Source organism: Stegodyphus dumicola, chromosome 5 (assembly GCF_044657685.1).
Source record: "Stegodyphus dumicola isolate Sdum_Otavi_A_Nest chromosome 5, ASM4465768v1".
In the NCBI taxonomy this organism is placed as follows: Eukaryota; Metazoa; Arthropoda; class Arachnida; order Araneae; family Eresidae; genus Stegodyphus; species Stegodyphus dumicola.
The window spans coordinates 157,701,766-157,723,434 of NC_140772.1; the positions used below are offsets into that span (position 1 = coordinate 157,701,766).

Consider the following 21,669-nt stretch of genomic DNA (forward strand, 5'->3'; position numbering starts at 1 on the left):
AATGCCCATGCAGCCAGCCTGTTTACAGGATTTGAACCTCGGACTGAACTATCAGTATTCAGCGACTTTACCACTCAGCCACTGGTGGGCTAGAAAATAAATGGAAATGCATAGTGACTCTTCATGAAGCATGGATTTACCTAAATGACTGCAACAAAAAAAGGTCTACCTACTGAAAATTAAGAGGGAAAAAAAAAAGTACACACCTCATTTTGTCAATGCAAAGAAAGTTTCAATAAGGGGTTTATGGTTGTTGCATGATTCTCTTAGAATGAAAAATTAAAAATAGAGTCAAAAAAAAATGTTAAAATCATTTCAACATACTATCAAGAGAAAGTTTTACATTCAATACTTACAGAAGAAATTCCATTCCTTTATCTCATTGATTTTCAATGAGTGAAACTTGATTAAAGCAAAGCAAGAAGTCATACTTTGAAATTTTAATCATTGTTGGTTTGTTATGCTATAATACTTAAAGCATTCTCTAAGTTTTGCTTTTTGAATGGGGATTTTATATTCATCAGATCTTTTGCAAAATTTAGGATATTCTTTACAAGGGCTAATACATTTTTTACTTAGCAGTCATATACAGACGCTCCCCATTAAAAAAAACTTTCACTTTATGTACTTTTGTAGATATAAACAAGCCTGTTCTGAGTAAAATTTGTTCAGAATTGAAAAGAAAATAAATAATATTAAAAAAAAAAAAATTGGTAAAAAGAGTAAATTAAGTGCTGATACTGACAGTGTGCAGAGAAGTGACAAGCCATTTTATTCGACATAAAAGTTACAATTATAAGTGGTGAGATAAAGGTGAAATGTCACACATTCTAGTGGCATAAATCATTTAATGATCAAAACAATTAAGAACAAAAATCCCATATTTGTCAAAAACTGCACATGTCAAGATTGCAATGCAGATTCAATCATCAGATCTCAAAGAGTAACAAAGAAAGGAGAAAGAAGAGGCTTGCCCAGTAAAAAGTTTGATACAAAGTTATTGGCAGTAGCATTTTCCAAATTTAAAGAAAGTCTCATTCTTTTGGAAAACCAAGACCCCAATTCTCAGAGATTTGCTAAAGTAAAGTCTGCTGTGCATGATGCCATACAGTGCTATTATCTTATTTATGATGAAATTAAAAAAAAATCATGTTTAGATATGTTAGACACTTATTTTCTTAAGACATTTTAGAAATCAGCCTTGATGCCCCAGCTAACATGCCAATTCTTTTCAACTCTCATACAGTGTCCTTATCCCAAATGCCCCCTTTATTTATCGATCAGTCTTCAGCTGGAGAGTCAGATGTTGATTCACATTCACCTACATAAAGATCTACTAACCTCATCCTCAACCCATTCCCCCATTCCTGAAAGATGACAGTCCAAGGCATGTACTGTATATTAAAGCAATTCTTTATTTATTTATAATATGTGTTTAAAATTCAAAAGTATTATTTAAGTATTTATAGCTCTTATCGCATGGATATTATTAGAAGATATATGTATGGAACATAGTAACATTTTATGGATACATTCATCATTTGAGTGATTGTTCAGTATAAGTCGTTTGTCATGTAGGAAGTGTCTGTATATATCTTAGGGAGAATGAATGAATTCTCCTTGGCTACTCGATAGGACAGATAAGTGATGAAATTATTTTCCTTTTTCATCATTTTCAGAAAGTCTAAACTTTATTATTTGACTTAAATGTCTGCATTCTGTATTAGTAAATATTATGTGATAGAAATTCACCTATATGTTCCACAATAGATCGGAGGATATCTGTGCTGATGCTATGAATGTGGTGCATGATGCTTGCCTTCAAGTCGGCCAGATTTGCAATCTGCCCACTGTAAACTAAATTCTTCACATATCTCCAAAGCTAAAAGTCACACAGGCTTGAGTCGGGAGAGTGTAGCGGCCATGCTGTTGGAAAATGGCAGCTTATAATTCTGTCATCTCCGAAAGCAGCAGCTGCTTCGCATGAGTAGCAATGTGCGGCAGAGCACCATCTTCCCTGAATATTGTGCGATCCACACACTGATGTTGCTGAAGTGCCAGAAGGATATGCTTACTCAAAAGTGTTTCATACTACTTGCTAGTAATGATGTAGGTAATGGGACTCGCAGGTGTGATCTTCTTCTTGAAGAAGAATGGACCGATAACTAATGCTGCCATTATTTCACACCACATAATGACCTTTTCAGACTGTATTGGGAACTCATTCTCAGTCGCCCATATCCTGCAATTTTGAGTATTTACAGAACCTAGCAAATGGAAATGAGCTGTCTCAGACCACAGAATGTTTCAACGCCACAGGCAAGAAACTGTAGTGCAAACGATTCACATGTTTCCAGGTCAGCAGGTAGCAACTGTTGTACATGAGTTATCTTATACGGCTAACAGCGAAAAATGTTCCGTAGGACTTTATGCACCATGCTGATAGGCATATCTAACATTCAGCAAATACCCCGTGCACTGCTGATTCCTGCAACATTATTTGTTGTTATTGTAACACTTTCAACTGCCGAAGCTGAAACTAGTTTCCGTCCTCTACGTTGATTCACGTCAAATGAACCAGTCTCTTAAAATTTATCTATCATGTTCTACAGGCCATGTGTATCACTGGGCCAGATTTTTTGCCTTTTAATGTTCAAAACTTCCTGATAGCTGTTAAGGCTCAGTCACTATTCTGACAAAAAAGCTTCACAAGAAGAGTACAATCCTTTTTCGTCAGAGTTGTGATGAAGCATTCAGGCAAAGTGTTATATATGTTGTTGGTGCTCTGAATTTTTATCTTAGCCATATTTGCAGTGCGCATGTTATGTCTCAGTAATTTGCATACCAACAGCAATGTGAACTCTGATAGCACCATCTATCAGCATATTTTGAAACTATTTTTTTTCCTTCTCCAAACAAAATTCCATTGCCTCATGATTTTCTAATAAAATATCAAATCATTCTGAGAAGTAAGTTTAAAGTTAGAGTGTTTTGAAATCACAACTTTAATTATAATCACACTGTATTAACTGAAGTAATAAAAGTGGAGTTCTTTTAATTTTTGGACAAAAGTATGGAAAAAATTATTTTGCAATCTACATTATTCCAGTAGAAAATCAGATTGTTTTTATACTCAGACACTAGAGGTAAATTCGTTAATATTTTTCGTTATTTCTATCTAGTATTCTTATATTTTGAACAAAATGATTATTCATAATTATAAATGTATATTTTAGGAGATAAGTATTTTGAAGATACAGTCTGAATGATTAAATTTATGTTAAGTAATTATGTAAAATTAACAACACATAGTGAAACTAAAAAAAAAAAAAAAAAAAGAAAAAAAAAAAAAAAAAAAGAAAGAAAAGAAAACAAATGTAAGAATTGCATTTTTTACTTGCACAAAATAAAAATGGTAATTAACTCTTAACATGATTTAAAAAATTTTAGTTATTATTACCCCCTTTTTTTTGTGTGTGAATGTTAAACAATTTTTACTGTGTCAGTCAATTTTTATGCTTTTTCGGGAGTTAATCTATTTTTTTTTTTTTTTTTTTTTAATTCAGGCTGGACACAGTAAAAGAAACTTTTGATACCATGAAGTTTGTTATAGCAGGATTTGACAGCATTATTATTTACAGTCATTTTTAATGACTAATTAATAAATAACAGAAAGTTCCTTTGCACTGATTTATTAGTTAATTTTTTTATTTTCAACTTTTTAATCCTTCTTTATATAATTGTCTTCTAACTATGGTATTTATTTAGTGTTATAAATAGTTTCTAGTTTCAAATTTATATAAAATTTTGAACAATATACAAATATTATTGATAGTTTATTGCTAAGGACTCAAAAAACTTAAATTTAACAAAATGTTTTTCACCCCCCCCCCGAAAAAAATGCATTTCTTGCGGTACAGTTTTGACATTCTAAACAGATTAGCACTTTTTTTTCATAATGCATATAAATGTTTTTTACACTTTCTTTCAGAAAGGTATTCTATAAGTAAGAATGAAACAGAAGAGAACATTAAATATGACATGATTATACAGATGTTATTAGGTGAAAGCACATTTCTTTTTTGCAATTTAAGAAATAATTCTTTATATTTAAAAGACAATAATATTTTTAATACATATTTTTTATGCAAAAGGTGCAATATAAAAAGTAAAAAGCAGAAACACAATAAAATTAAATTAAAAAATAATAAGAATGCAAAACTTCCTCAGAAGGTGTATTGTTACATACAAGCCAAATGCAAAATTTAAAGGATTTTAACATTCCCATCCAAGACATTGAAAATTTGGATGAGCCAGCATAGCTCATAGAACAGCTGATCAGTGATACCTTTGATATTATGATGCATGAAGAGTTGAATACATTTTATACTGAAGGAGGATGTTTAAACACAAATATTATTCAAAACACATAGGCACACTAAGTTTTGGAATTTAAAAGTCATCTGAGAGCAATAGCTCAAGGTAAAAGTTGTTAAGAAAACAACATTATTGACTTTTCTCATGAGCTTTCTGATGAGCCAGCATAGCTCATAGAACAGCTGATCAGTGATACCTTTGATATTATGATGCATGAAGAGTTGAATACATTTTATACTGAAGGAGGATGTTTAAACACAAATATTATTCAAAACACATAGGCACACTAAGTTTTGGAATTTAAAAGTCATCTGAGAGCAATAGCTCAAGATAAAAGTTGTTACCAAACCAACATTATTGACTTTTCTCTCTTCCTACTTAGTAGAAGCAGTGAATACAAGAAACAGGTTATACTTTGGAAGGAGGTGACCTAAGGATTAAGTTAAGAAATATTATGCCAAATACTAAAAAAAAAAAAAAAAAAAAAAAAAAAAAAAAAAAAAAAAAAAAATTGTAACAGTATATCAAATGCAGCTCTCACATTAATTAAAATCAAACATCTGTGCAATTATAATTTGTGATTTTTTTGCTGAAAACTTGTTAGTATTCGTAAAATTTAAAATAATAATATTACACAGAAAAATAAAACATAAATCTAACGAAACATTCTTTTCAATTTTTTTCACATTCTTAGTCTGATTGCTATCTTTTAGTGATTTAGATTAAATTATTTGTATGATAATTATGTTGTTTTTGGTACATTATACAGAAAAACGTAAGGAGGTTGATGGGAAAAAATATTCTTAATTATTAAAGGGTAATAATGCAAGAAAAAGCTTGGGATCCTTGATCTAGATCATGATATATATATATGTAAGATAAAAATATATGAATCAAAATTATAATATAACTACAAACATTAATTCTTCCTCTCTGTTCTAAAATTGTAATAACTTCTCAGCATTGCGTCATTTCTAGATCACTCTATGGCCTGCGCAGCTCTGATGACGTAATAATTGTAAACCAAAACTTTTCTCTTCGCGTGCTTCCATCTTGCATAACTACGCACTTCAGCTTTTGCTCTCTACTGTGATAAGATGTAATTTTGCTGGCTTGCTTTCTATCTCAACAATATCAAAAATGTAAATCTTCTGTGGAAAGGCACGACTAGAGTGCCAAGTGATTGTGGCCACAAATATCAGCTGCAATAAAAATGGAATTAAAACTGCCTCGACTGCCAAGTTCTTTAGATATTACCAAGTTAGCATTACTAGCAGACTACGCAATCAAAATCTTCTTCAATATGGGTCTAATCACGTATCTACAGTGTTCCGTCTTTTCCTTTGCTTTTATTATGACATATATATATATATATATATATATACATACATACAAGATAATTCCACAATATCTGAAAAAATGGAGAAGAGTTAAGAGTAGATTGAAATATACAGATTTTGTGATTTGTATGTGGAATGTGTGTGGCAAAATGGCTTGTTGAAGTAGTACAGTGCACTGTTGAATAGTAGGTAAAAGTGTTCTGATGTCATAAGCTGTTGTTATTCCTTGTGCAAATTTCAAGCAACATGCATTGCTACACAAATGCATAGCTCATCAATATGCATTTTATTTATAGGGCTATGAATTAAAACAGAGCAGCAGTTCAAAAGGATGTACTCATGAATAGTTTCCTGTCTCTTTTGAATAGCTGCTCTATTTTAGCTGACACTCCCACTATAAATTGCATGTTGGTGAGCTCTACAATTGTGCAGTGATACATATTGCTCACAGTTTGCATGGGAAATGCTAGCAAAATGCTTTTACCAGAATTACCACACCTGTGTGTGTGTGTTTATATATGTACAATTACATTACATTTAAAAAAAAATGTAATATAAGTAAGAAATTTAGAGAAAAATTATAATGTGGAAAATTAAACAATTTTTCACAAAGACCAAAAATTGAAATTCATAAACAATAAATTTCATAAAATCCTATAAATGTAAAAAGGAATTTAAAAAAAAATATTAAATCTACAATAGTTCAAACAAGTAATAGCCTAACTCAAAAAATTAATGAAATTTAAAGAATAAAGAATATATATATAGGAGGTAAATTTTGTAGTTAAACTACATGAATGGTGATAGCACTTTATTACAAAAAATTTTAGCTCAAAAGCTGTTGAAAGATTGGGGGAAAAGACTTGGTAAGCTAGATTAAAATAAAAAATTTTGAAACATCTTTGGATAAACATACTGCATATTTAATATACAACAGTAACATTCTGACTTATGTTGCCTTGACATCAGACACTCCACATTTGTATCGTCAGTTTTAAATTTTAAGAAAAGTGATTTCTGCATAGGAGGAAATTTTTTGCACAACTCATGATAAAGAAACTGTTTACTAAAATTTTATAATCAAAATATTCTTGAAGTAAGCGAAGAAATTTAGACTAATCACAGGGTGTGGAGAACTCTAATTATTTAAAAATTATATGAAAATTTAAATATAATCAAAAGTTAGGATGAGCATTTTTGAAGACACTGATTTGGATAAGCAGTAAACATTAACAATAAAAAATAAATAAATAAAAGGCATTCAAAATAGTCAAGACAGGAGCATGTTTGTGATATAGATTGCATTCCTTTTTAATAATACAAATTACAACCAGTTTTAATGATTTATAGCAAACACATATATTCAATCCCATTAACATTTTTGTTAAGTCAACACTTTTGACTTATTTATGTTTTTAGTGAAAATTAATTCTTTGGTGCAGTCCTCTCAGTTTTAAAATTGTGCTCATGAAAAATATTTACCTTCAGTTTTAGATATTTTGCCTAGAAATGAATATCAACTATTACATTAAAGCAAATAAAACTTATTGCAGAATACCTGATCTCCCCATTCATTGATTTCAGGCATATTAATGTCATCAATAAATATAGTCATAATTTTTCCACCAGGTGGGCCAAATGTTGTTCCTACTTTCTTTTCAACACAGCTTTCTACTGCTCTCTAAAATTTAAACTAAAATTATATATTTTTATATAAAAGTTTTTTTGAAATAAAATTTTAAAATATGGAATAATATAAAATTTTTTTGTCAATGCTAATATTTAATAACAATAATAAATGAATCAAAGCAAATGAAATGATGATAAATTATATATAAGAAGCAATATGTAGCTGACAGACACCGTTTTTTTTTTTTTTTTTTTTTTTTTTTTTTTTTTTTTTAAAGTAAACTATGCATGATTTTATGAAATTGCAAAGGTACTCTTTTCTCCCTCACACATTATGGATTGCAAGACATCAATATGTAAATCTGATTCAAACCTCAGCAAATGAGCTGATTGAATGGGGGTTTATATAGTTTTCTCCATGTGTTACTTAAATATGAACCAGTTACTCTAAGAAAGTTATTCACAAAGGCATATTTCCCCATACACATATAGCCCTTATGCACTTTGCTTTAAGCAATAAACTAACTAAATAAATAATAAAGACTCTTTTTCAGTCTTACAGATTTCTTTGCTCCTGATAAAGAGGAACATGTACCCGTTTGCCTGCAAAATCAATTGAGATATTGACTAAATCTATGCCAAACTCAAGACTGTTGCATTTCTAATTTTACTGGCACTTTTATAGGTAGGCGGAAACTGATTTTTTTCTTTTCCATAGTTTATAAAAAATAAGTGTTTTCTTTATAATCTTCTGAACAAGAATTAGTCTTTCTATCAAAATGTATTTGAAAATTTGCAATGAAGAGCTGCACATTTAGACTAATTTTGCACATTTAGACTCTGAAAACAAAATTTACAGGCAGAAAGATATGTCAAATTATTACAAATGAAGTAATATACAATTATGTTATTGACAATGTTATTTTTATATACTTGAAACATCTGTGGAGTTGTTGCTGAAGAAAAGCTTAGATTCTTCCACATGTATTGTGTTGGATCAGCTGAATTAAGATAACCCTTGATCATTACCGTCTTTGCTGTGCCTTGCTCTCCAATGAGTAAAACAGCCTGTAAGGACAGATAGTAAGCAAATTAAGAAAAATAAAATGACACACTTTATTTCTTCCAAAATCACATTTTAATATATAACTTAAATAGGCAATACTTTCTTTAATAATATTGTTACGAAATGGTCAGGCACAGTAAGATGGCTCCCCGCAAAGCAGTTTTAGGGTTGCCATATTTGGCAAGAAATCGCCCATTTGGCGACAAAATTGGCGATATACCATGGACGGTTGGAGAACCTTCTGGAATGAATTCTTACCGGTTTAGCCCAGAATGTTCCCAAACACAAGCTGAAAGCTATATAAACCCTGCTGGTCCGCAGTCAGTCAGTGTACGTCTATCATCGAGTGTGTGTGCCTCGCATCGAAAGAGTCTCGTAGTGTATTGCTGTTAGTGCATTGTCGAGAGAGAGCATTGAGCTCCAGGAACGACTGAACCAAAGAGTCAGGAGCTGTGCTCGTAAGTCGTAGAGTGCATCGCGAGTTGTAGTGAGGAGAGTCTCGAGAGTACGTGGAGTTCCGAGAACGACCAAGCAGAGTCGGGAGCTGTACTCCGGAAAGCAGAGTCGGGTGCTTTGCAGGAAGCAGTCTCCACCGTTATTGCCTGACAGTGTGAAGGCTGTGTCACTGATTGTTCCAGCATGTTTATAGATCTTCGACAACTATAAAAAGTGTTATTGGAGGCTGTTCTGATTAATACCGGCCAATAAAGTGTGTTTCGATACTTCATCAAGTGTCGTCGTTTTTTACTCCAAATCCACACGAACCCCGTACGAATGTGAAGGAAGAAAATAATGCAACAACTGGTGTCAGAAAAGAAAAATCATAACAATATATAACGCTGCTAAAATTTGAATTAGAAGAATCAGTACCTCCAATCAACATCTATATACTGAAATTTATAATAAACATTCAGAATTCTTTTGTATTAGAAGGGTCATGATATTTTTAAAGATTTTAATTTCCCTTTTCAAATTTCCAAATTAGATAAAAATCTGCACTTCGAAATTAAATAAATATCAGTCTTTGACTGATTTAATCAAAAAATTATATTTTTTAAGAAAGATAGGCTTGATTTTGAAAAGATTTATTTTCTTTAAGAAACCAGAATATTTTCACTTCATGTAGAACAGCTTGCCTCTTTTGAACAGGGTTCGTACACATTTCTGCACATGGAAATTAAGTACTTTTAAGGACCATTAATGAAAAAAATTAAGGACCTATGAGCAAATGGGAACTGAATAAATTCTATTAAAATTATTATCTATGCTTGAACTTCACTTTTGTAATACCCATAGCTGTGTTTAGACTTGATAAGGCAATAAGCTATTTGAGATATGGGCCATTTATGAGTCTGTTATACTATATTTTAATTTTTTGGGTCCACAAGAAAGTGGTGCCCTAAGCTATAGTTTGTAGTATAGCTTATAACTAAAATCCTGCACTGGTAATACCATCCTAAAAACAAAATAGATCCGTAAGTAGGATGCATTATTATTAAACATGAATTAATTAACATAATTATTGACAAGTTTGAGAATAAAATAAACTTCATGAAATTTATCAAGTAGCATTAAATATTTTATACTCAAAATAGTTGGAAATATTTGAAAGAAGAAAAGTGACATTTTATTTATGTTTTACTAACAGTTAGCTTTACGTTGATTTTTTTTTTTAAATGTCTCATTTTGTCACAGCGTTGCTGAATCTAGAGGTTTAGTAAATGGCAGGTAGATTTTATGTCAAGCGGCATAGGTTAAAATAAAAAGTAAGATCATAACATGATTCATAACAAAAGACTAGATGTTGTCACTGCAGCTGCTTGCCTACAGAGAAGACTGGCTGATTGGAAGAAACCTGAAAGGCCTTATGTAGGCACGGTTGGCAAGTTTTGAAAGTTAGTTGGGCTCTGTCTGACACAGTTATAGTGTAGTAGCTTCATGTAGAGTTCCAGGGGTTGTAACCCAGCTAATATACTTTAAAGTTCCAATAAGTCACTAAAGCACCAGAGGAGATAAGTTGTTTTGTATTATTTTAAGTCTCACTATATGCAAAGAAAAAGTGTTACATGAATTTTTACATTTTTGTGTTACATTTTTATCTTGTAATCACAGTAAGGATTAATGAAATTCAATAACTCACTTTAATATGCAGAGATAATTTTTAAGGATAAGCAGTTAGTTATAAATAATGAAATTAGGTAGTTAGATAACCTTAGTCATTATGGATTTACATGGCCACTATTAAATTTTATTTATTTTTTAACACTATTTATTAAAAAAGCCCTTTAAAATCACAATCTAATAAAATTTCACAGTTTAAAATGTATGTAATTTATAACATTGATTCCTAAATGATATTAGGATAACTACACATTAAACGCTACAAAACACTTACGTTTTGTAACAAGAACACTCAAAATATTTATGCGTCTTTTTAATTTGAAGCCTTCACAGACATTTTGGCTAATTTGTTTCAATTTACTTCTATTTAAGCATCTTTTCAATCAGAAATTTGTCTCAATATGCAAACCTAGTGTTTTCACTAGTTTTTGCTTGCTTTATCTCCTAACTTGATAACCTCTCCACAATGTACTTATGAGTGGTTTACTTGATCTGGTAAAAGTTATACAGTCAAAAGTCTTTAATCTGGATATCTATAATCCGGACCTCAAAGCTACAAACTTCCTGCGCATGCGTAAACGCATAATGTGCTTACGCATGCGCGTTAATGTGTAACGGACGGTATAAGCTAGGCTTAAATTATCTAATTATCTATTTCAGTTAATGTTGCGGATTGCGTTGTTCCTTAATCTTCGAATTGGATCCAGCTTATTATTTTTTGCAGACTGTTAGAGCAGTTTTATAAAAGTAAGCTTGAACTGTCGATTATGTCAAAAAGAATTTCTGATTCTGGAGCCGCGAAAGGATCTACAAAGCGAAAGCATGTTTCGATGTCCATCAAACAAAAAGTGGAATTGCTGCAAAAAATGGATAAAGGCATATCCTTTGTTTCTTTAACTATTCCGATATCTGTTAATCAATTTCACGCTGCTATACAGGGGGGGGGGACGTCGCGGCGCGCAATGAACTGGAAGTTCATCTGTCAGCACTATCCTCATCTTCAGCATTTATTCTCTATCATTTATTCTCAGAAATAGATGCTTTTATTTTATTCCACTTATAATTCCTTACTAAATGTAATATTTCATCTTGATGTACTCTGTCTTTGATATGATTTAAATCAAATTCTTCATCATTATAAATATCACGAATACACAAATAGTTTTCTGGTTGCAATTTTCTAATTTCGACTATGCGTAATATATGCTTTACACACGTGCGTGTTGAAAGAAATGTTTAATAAAATAAACAAATAAATATTAAGCTTTCTTTTTTTTTTTTTTTTTTGTAAATTTTGATACCTTTAGATCATAACTGCTCTTTATTTCATAAATTACAGTTTCATATTTTTAATTTTATAATTTCTGCATGCCATCTTACCAATTTAAATTTATGATCTATAATACGGAAAAACTGATAATCCGGAATCACTGAAGTCCCAACGAGTCCGGATTAAAGATTTTTGACTGTATAGTCCAAAACGCCTTGACAGATGTGAAGCAAATTATGTCTGAAAGTAACTACAATGTTGGACAAAGGTTTAAATAAGCCTCTTTTTTATTTAAAAAGAACTAGAACATAAAGGCATGTTCTGATGCTAACAAAATCAATTACACCTCATGGTGATATAATTAAACAAGAACAGTCAAATTCAAACTAAAAATGTGGATTAGCGGTAATTTATTGTGTATAGAAAGAGATAATCATGACGCATATGGACTTAGTAGTCAAAGCCTATGCAATTTTAATTTAAGTTGGCTCAATAACTCTATCATATGAGGAAAAAGAAATGGAAATTATAGCAAAGGCTGAAATCATTAACAACAGCGTAATTTACATAATAATAACTGTAAATATCTTTGAAGAATAATTTTCTTTATTGATTCAGTTTCTTTCTTCAACATGATTCCTTTCCATTTTAGAATTATCAGATTTAAATAAGGATTTCTGTTATTCTAAAAAAAAAAAAAAAAAAAAAAAAAAAAAAAAAAAAAAAATGCGTTTAGAATGTATAGAAAAAGCTGCTAATTTTATTTCTTTAGTAATATGAATATTCAGAAGAAATATGAAATATATATAGAAAGGGTCAGTTACAGAGCTGGTATGGCAGAATTTTTAGAATTTAGTGACACACCAAGCAACAAAATCTAGAAATTGCAAAATGTTTAGAATTTACAGCAGGCACTAGAAGCAAGATTTTGAAAGGCACTAGGCAGCAGAATTTAAGATCCACGGAGATTGCATCAGGTAGGAAAATCCCTAGCTCTAGCTCTATGATGTATTAAAACATATTAGATGAATTTTTTAAATTGTAAGTTTTCAGTTTTTTTTTATTCATTTAATTCCACGCCTGCCAATGTGATAAGATTAGAAGCATTTTTTGACATTTTCTATGCTTGTGCCTAATGAAAAGTACAGAAAATAAAGGGAAGATAAACACGTTAAGATAAACATTCTAGTATCAAAGGTAAAACATTCAAATATTATGTTTTCATTGTTCTTCTAGACGTTCTCCATATAGTAAGAAATTTATTGCAAACTCTCTGTAAAATACCATGGAGACATTTTTCATTTTGTCACATATTTCTCGAATCTTCTAGAATCGTAGGTCTACAAATCTAGCCTTCAAATCCTCCTAAACTTTCCAGGCTGTAATGTCTGAAGTCCTAAAGAAAAATTATCCCTACCAATTCTGTAACAGCAAAAAGCCAGAAATATTAAAAAAAAAAAAAAAAAAAAAAGAGGGAAAAAGTGTAAAATTAATTTTATGGAGAAAACCGATGCATAATCTGAGAAAATTACATGGGAAAAACTCTTTCTACGAAAAAATTAGGAAGAAGACATTTTTAATTAATTACACAGCTAATTTTGCATTTGCTGTTTGGTAAACTGTACTTTAAAGCATTATACGTTGTTATTTTTTAGATTTAAAATATTGCATAATAAGATGCTAAAATAGAACTTTATAATATGACAGAGAAAAATAAAAATTTTTAATTTAAATGTAATTTTTTTAATATAATTTCAATACATTATTATTATTTTAATGAAATTTATCAATGTTACAATGTCTTAAAAAAATCGTCAAAAAATTCCCAGATCTCAGAATTAAAATCTTTCTATAGAAATTGATCTTAAAATTGCCAAAATGTTGATAAGTCGCCAAATTTAGAACTGTTTAATAAAATAATTCACATCCCCAAAAGCAAAAAGTTGTCTAAGAGCTCTTCATTAGGAAAAATGAATTTCGAAATACTTATGTTTCATTTCTTGCTTAGAAACTCGAGTATACCACTGTTTATATTAGAAACAACAACAAATTATAACCCATTCAAAAGGTAACCATATATGTCAGTAAATCACCAAAAATATTCCTTTAAAATGCTAATTCACACTCAAAATGGCAGTCTTAAAAACAGACAGAAATTTCAGATGATTAAAATTAAGGACTTTCTGCCGATTTTGGCCAAAATTAAGGACTTTTAAAGGACCAAAAAGCGATTCCAAAAAACCTAAGGACTTTTAAGGACTCTTAAGAACTGTACGAACCCTGTTTGAAATGCATAGAACTTCTTCAATAAAACAAGCAATAATCTAAGCTTGAATTTTGTTTTGGGTTATAACTGATATTGACATGGTACTGCTTCATGTGACATTATTAGGTATTTGTGTGATTTTAGCAAATGTAAAGACTATATGTCTCCCCATGTGGCATCAAAAACCATTAAAAAATTACATATAAGCCATAGAAAATTAAAGAAAGCATAACATTAAGTATTATAACTGAAACAGGACAAGAAAATTATTAACATTCATTAATTGCTTTTCCAACTAATGATAGCAATAATGTTTCTAAATACTTTGCACAGCTAAATATTAAAGTTCTCATGGCTTAATGTCACAATTTAGAATTTGCATATTTAGTACACAACTCGTGATAGTTCAACAAAGAAAAATTTTTTCCTTGCATAAACAAATTATGTAAAGAATATTTAAAATTGCAGAATAGACAGAAAAATCAAGATTTTATATAATACCTCAAAGTAAAATATTTGATGTCAATAACAAGCTAAATTTTTTTTCGAAAGTTTTAGGATATAATTTGATTATATAATTCATTCTTTTAACTTTAGAAAAAGTTTAATTTCTAGGGTTTAGATGTTTGTTAAAAATTTCCTCTGAATACAGAACATCATTCACACATTATGGAAAGGATTTTTCTTCTTAACATTTTGAGATAAAGTTTCGGCATCATCTGCCAGCCATCTAAAAGTTTTCTTCAGGTAGGAATGCAGAATAAGAGAATTACTTTGGAAATGGCTCCTAAAATTGGTAGATGACTTGAAGGTCACATAAATGCACTTTCTGAAGAAAAATATTCACATGAACAAATTGTATAGCAGTGTAAAAATCAATGTTATTGCATTTCAAAAAAAGGTATTTTTAATATTTTAAATTTGAAAGGGAAAAAGTGCATAGCTGAAAGTAAAACTGGAAAAAAAAAAAAAAAAACACCCATGTGAAAGCATATTATGGAAAGAAAAACAAATTGAAGAAAATTATATAATATGCTAATAAATAGAAATTTTCAAAAACATTAAATGATACATGGGTATATTTAAGTGAACATAATTAAAAAAAAAGATAAATTTTCTATTGCTCAACTGACAAAAATTACCGTATGAAATGGCTTCATCGAGGTACAGAAAGTTTAAAGTGGGATTCATGATAGCTGTGGGATTTTATTACAATGATATATTAAACCTCAACAAAGTTTCTAGAAAGGCTAAAATTAAATTCCTTTTAGTACCACAGAATATTTTACAACTAATTTTTGAAGAAGAAATTCCAGCCTCATATGGAAAGGACATCAATAAAAATAAAGTTGAGTTTCATATGAACAAAGTTTTGAGTCACAGATCTAAGTCAACTGCTGCTTATTTAACAAGGAAAGAATCAGAAAAAGGAATAAAATGTATCTCATTTTATGAAATACCAGTAAAATCATTTGACACTTCTCCTACAGACTTTTGCACAATTTGTTAAACCATACGTATGGAAACAGAATCCAAGAATACTACAGACTTAGGAAAATGACCCAAGAGGAGTGGTATAAAATTGACATGCTCAGAAAAAGTTTATTTTCATAAAAAATTCAAACTAGAGCTACAACCAAGAATCAAGGTTATTGGATAGAAGTAAATTTCCGCAAAAAAATATGCCCTTTAGCATAAAAATTAATTATAAAAATCGTCTCAATAATGTAAACCTTCTGCAAATATGAAGAACTTTCTGAAAAAACATTCTACAAAGAACATTTTTATAATTAGTTTTGGTTTAATGACCTATATTAAATCGTCAGTTATAATTTAAGCAACAGAATTACAAATTTTTTATATTGGTCATAAGAAATATTATACTTGAAATTCTAGTTATACTATATTTATAGAATTCGTAAGTTTGTGATTATTCTTCACGAAATGAATAAATATTCTTTCTTGCTAATAAATACAGCATACATCTAGGAAAATACACAAATATTTTATTCTAAATCATAAAAAATTAGGTATAATAAATACAGATACATCGAAAACAATTAACTAAAAATCCTTTAATTGATTCTAATTGATGGGAATTATTTACATAATATAATAAGATCTCAGAGGAATAAATTACTTTATGAGACATAATTATCTGTAACATATTATAAAAAATAACAATCTGAAAAAGTAGATAAAAATATACATATTTAAAAAAATATTTATCGCAATTAAACATTTAAACTGAGGGTTTTAATGAGAGCTAAGTTATTTTTAATAGAAAATTTAACAATTTCTTAATAAAAAGATAACATTAGCTCTTGCAAGCATTTTTTTTAAAAAAACTATGAAAAATACTTTATGTTCCAACTATTTTCTCTTCCATCAGCAGAAGTTAATGCTTTTAAAATTGTTGCATTTATATATGAAGACACAATCTATAATTTATGATGAAATTAACCTTTTACAGTTTCCTTCATAATATTTTCTTAAAACTATTATAATGTATTCAATTTAATTTCATTTAAAAATTATATATTTTTAAAAATTATTCTTATCATTTTAAAAATATACATCCTTACTCAACCCATTACAAGTACAGTGTATTCATGGCATTAATATTCAGTATAAAAGAGAGTATAAACTGTTTTCTTCAGAACAGGAACATGTCTGTGATGGCAACAATGCAAATGTGTTACACTGATGGCAACAATGAAAGGAAAACTAGTAGGCCCACTATATATAATAGTAAAATAAAAATAGAAAGTAACCTTTTTCTGCTTTTGAATAACATCAATGAGGAAGTTCGTGCGAACATTGTCAACATTAGGAACAAGAATTGATGAAAATTTGGGCACACTGTCAGATGGATATACATATTCATCAACACGGTTGGTCCAATGCAACCAGTTTCCTGTTGAGATAAGGATACATAAGCAAATTGTTCTCAGAATATTTTCTCATACCATATCAGAATAATCATGAAAATACTAAACAATGATAAAAATTAACACCACACTAATTAATAAATAAAATTAAGATTTAATGAACGATTTAAAATGCAAAGATTCTATACTTTAAATAAATGTGTAAATTACATTAAAATATAAATTTTTAATAATATATCATGCACTAAATTCAGGAGTTGAATAAAGTAATGATTAACTTAAACCAACTGGTATATGAAAATGTGAATTAAATTTTTTAAATAAATATAACTTTTCTATGGAAAAGACAACAATATTAAAGGTAAATAGCACTAATAATCAGATCAGAAAACAGAAGATGCTATTTCACTACATCACTACTGCTTACTGCTACATCACTATTTCCTGGACAGCAGGTCACAGTATCCTGCGGCTTTGTTGGTGCAAGAGTTATTCAAATTAATTTATTTATTTACAGAAACTAAATTATGTGAACAGATTTAAAAATAAGTAAAAAGGTCAGTTAAAATGTTTTTCATCTGCTAAGAAAATGTACTTAATTGTGCACACTTTTTTCTTTTATCTTTTTTTTTGGGGGGGGGATCATTCATAAAGTTTTAAAAATGAAATATCAGATATTTATTCAACCATTTTCCTAGTGTTTTATAAATAATATTTGCATTTAATATTAATACACAGATCACATTCCAGTCATCATAAAAATAAAGTATTACAAATGATTATGTTCAGCATAACAAGATATGATTTTCATAGAATAAAACAATAATTCAATATTTAGAATCTTACCCTCTGCATCAACAAGAAATTCAAATATATTTTCATTGCGTGCAGGATGTACCTTTGGCAGATCAAGTTTGGGTTTATGTCGTTTCAGAAAAATTTCTAACTGGCTTCGGTCATCTAGTTCCAGTAGTGCTCCAAAGGACCACATTAAAGCAAAAATGAAAAGTCTTTCATAATGTACTGGAGTGATAGGTTCACTCTCAGAAGATGGTAATAAGCCATCTAAGAGATCTATGGCCTAATTAATGAATAATGTAAATTTTATTAGAAGGGTCATCTTGAAAAACTGAAAAGAAGACCTGATTTACACATAATAAGAAAAATTAATAATAACTGGGTACTAATAAAAATTACAGTTTTTACGAAAAAAAATAAAAAATAAAATAAAATAAAAAACATTTATTAACTAAATGTCTTTTGACCAAAGCAAACAACTTTAGCTTTGCTATTATTAGATTAATTATCGAAATGATCAAGGCTGTTTTTTATCAAGTCATGAAATTTATTAATTATTATATAAACTTGCTCTGAAAAATAATTTTTCCTATCATGCTTTAGAAATCATACTTACAATTAGTAAAAACATATATAAATGGAAAACATAACAATTTACTGACAGTTATAAGAAATGTTAGTCTCAGAAGATAAAAGTAATATACTCTAATATTCCGTATTTGAGAGATTTTTATTTTAAATTAAATAACAATTTTAACTGCTTAAATAAACTTACATTAACTTTTATCAACTAAATCAATTTTCAGACTAACCTGCTTTATATAATTGCATTCCAGTAATTCCATTTTTGGAGTTAAAGATATTAAAACATACTGACATAATGGATCAAAAACTTTGGCAAAAAGTCCTCTCAAAATATTTGCTTCAGCTGCTGGCCGAACACCCAGCCAACCCTAGTCAGAAAATATTCTTTAAAATTTGCTAGCAATACAGTTCAAAATGAAATACAGAAAAATATTAATACAATTTGCATACTTTTATAGAATTTCACAAATTTCATTCAAAAACTGACAACTAAATGATTTACTTTTCTTTACAAAATTTTACAACATTAAGTAAGATAAATATTGTTCGAGAAAATGAAAATGGATCGAAAATCGATGCTTCACGAATTTTTTACTTTAATAAATCATTTTATGGTATTATCACAAAACAACATTTATTAACCCACGGTTGCAGAATTTTAATTTGCAGAAACTGGTTTTTAAATTTATGCATAATTTAGAACTTTGATTACACTGATTTGGAAGATGATCTTAATTTTTGCCATCATACACAATTTTGTTGCAGTCCATATTACTCCTTTCTTGAGTGTGTATATATTTATGTAACCTGTCCCACTGAATAATGAAAAACGACTTGGATTATATAACTTTAATAGAAAACATTATACATATTTCAAATGAAAGAACTAAACATTTTTATGGAGCCATTAAAACATAATTTATTACATAAAAAATTTTTAGCCAAAGATCCTTATACTGCCTTTATCTTTCGTTAGTAAAACTGCATTTTATCCAGTAATTACATGCAACCATCTTAATTTTCAAATTACTCTGATATCATATTCCCATTTCTAAATGACTTGATAAAAGTTCTCTACTTGTTCCTCTTTTAAATGAACGAAATTTTTTTACAAGATGCATTTGGGCACATATTTAAAAATTGATATTGGATAAAGGGGAAAAGAAGGCACAAGATGACATTAAGCAAGCCACATTATGTTCCATGCATGCAGAAAGACTTGAGATTTCACCAAAGTCCGAGATTTCATCAAAGATTATGAAAACAGCTATACGCAGTCCACTGCTATGCTAAAACATAAAAATGCTCACAAATATATATATATATATATAAATAAAAAGCAGCTACACTGCTGAAAATGTCCAAAGTGAACAGCCGTCTGGGGAAGGGATGTTACAATCATACCTGGGTTGGCATGTAAAATAATTTTTGATGACATTGTCTGACTGCCATATAAAAACTTTTTGGCAACATGGTGCATTGCCTGATAAATACCTTTTTGAAACTTTTTCGTAGGGGTGTGGATAATCAGGAAGTACCAATAATTTTTGTTTGTTTCCCAAATCTATTAAATAACATAATTGTTGGATATTTTGAAGAGAATAAAAAGGAGAATTGATCTGCGCATTAAAAAAATTGTATACAAACTAAATGAAGTTATACACTCTTCATTTAATTTTCCTTTCAGGAATATGCAAAAAGAAAAAAGAAAAAAAATACTGAGCATTAAATGCATTTTTTTACAATTAGAAAGAAAAATACAGCAATATGGATTGCATAATAAAACATAAGCATTTCCCCATTCAAAAAACTTCAAATTTAATCTGCATTTCTCATTCAAATTTTAACATTTAAATTTAGGGTGTGGCTTAAATTAAAAATTATTTTTTATTATTTTCTACAATTTAAAAATTCTACCTGCAGCTTAAATTTGAAGTAACACCATATCTAACAATCTTTAAGAATAGTTTCTGAAAATATAATTTTGTCTACCAAATCAGACTACCAAAAAATGAATAACAATCACATTCAGATATTTTGTTGTAATCAATAATACATATAGCAGTTTGTCTAATGAAAACACAGTTTACCTCAAGTATTGGTTCCCAGTGAAGACCAGATGAACTCATATATACCATGCCATTTCTGGACACTGTAGCAGGAGATGCATTGTCTATGTTGTGAGGCTCAAAAACAATTTTGCAAGTTGGAGACATAGGAATGCGATCACCATTGGCCAGAGTCAGAGTTTTATTATCATCCAGTACAGAATTCAGGTTTTCAATCCATATTGCATCAACTGGACCATCCAAAACCAACCATACATGCTCATCTGTTGAAAGTTATCTTTCTAAAGATTTGCTCACATTGTTCAATAAAAGATTTCTGACATTAGAAAAGATTTTATAAACTTTTTAAAATCATGTGTTACATTTTATTAGGCTCTGATTGCGTTGACAAGTGTTTCCACCACAACAGCATTGACTGCCCTCCACTGGTACCTGAAAACACACAGATTACCAGAGACCAATTACTTTAACAGTTAGCAGTGGTCATGAGTTTGATGGTCACTGGTATTCCTTAGTTATGGTAAATGATGTTCTTTGGTTTCTTTTAATTTTTAAGAATTTACCTAAATTTTCTGCCCTGGCTGACATTTACGAACTCATGGCTGACTACCAGCAACCAGAGGTCATTAATTACAAATAGATTAACAGCTTTGATGGCCACTAAGTCATTGGCTTAATTAAGAAAAAAAATTATTCAGCTTCAATCCATTCCACCATGACCTATCGAGTGAAATCCAGTGACTATCAACTTGTATGTCACAGATGATCAAAAGCCTTGATGTTGATGTGCTTTATTTTCTTTTCAACACCTAGTGAAATATAATTTCATTACCTTGCAACAGTGACTCATTGATTAATCCTAAATTTTTCTCAGACTGCATATCATCAGTCACCTTATGGGCAGTTGATCACCAACAGCTTTGACAGGCATCAGTGTGTTCCAGTTTAAATAAATTTAATTATCTATCTAAATTTACTTCACTAACCTCACAGTGAAAATCTACGAGTCGATCTGAAACTGTAGGTCACTAGGATAAAAGCTATGACAGACGCTGGTGTTCTGATTTAATTTTAATTTAATTTACTGCTCCACATAGTGACCAAATAGCCTTCTCACTGTATGTTCCCAATAACTAAAAGCAATGACAGGCACCAGTCACCAACAACCATGTGGGGTACCAGTGTCCCATAATTTAATTTTGATTTTAAAATCTATTTAAATTTATTGCATCACAATGCACTAGTGCTCTGTGGATT

At 29.7% G+C, this 21,669-nt stretch overlaps 1 protein-coding gene across 1 annotated transcript in view; it reads right to left on the reverse strand.

Annotated features, from left to right (window-relative positions):
- Nucleotides 1–21,669, reverse strand: part of LOC118184242 (dynein axonemal heavy chain 8-like) — a 442,084-nt gene that overhangs the window by 148,214 nt on the left and 272,201 nt on the right. Inside the window, exons 47-52 of the mRNA XM_085817842.1 lie at nucleotides 20,434–20,675; nucleotides 18,571–18,711; nucleotides 17,807–18,041; nucleotides 16,844–16,986; nucleotides 8,280–8,414; nucleotides 7,276–7,398 (exon numbers count right to left, since the gene is read on the reverse strand). Coding sequence (XP_085673968.1) covers nucleotides 7,276–7,398; nucleotides 8,280–8,414; nucleotides 16,844–16,986; nucleotides 17,807–18,041; nucleotides 18,571–18,711; nucleotides 20,434–20,675 — 1,019 coding nt within the window. The remainder of the gene's footprint in view (nucleotides 1–7,275; nucleotides 7,399–8,279; nucleotides 8,415–16,843; nucleotides 16,987–17,806; nucleotides 18,042–18,570; nucleotides 18,712–20,433; nucleotides 20,676–21,669) is intronic.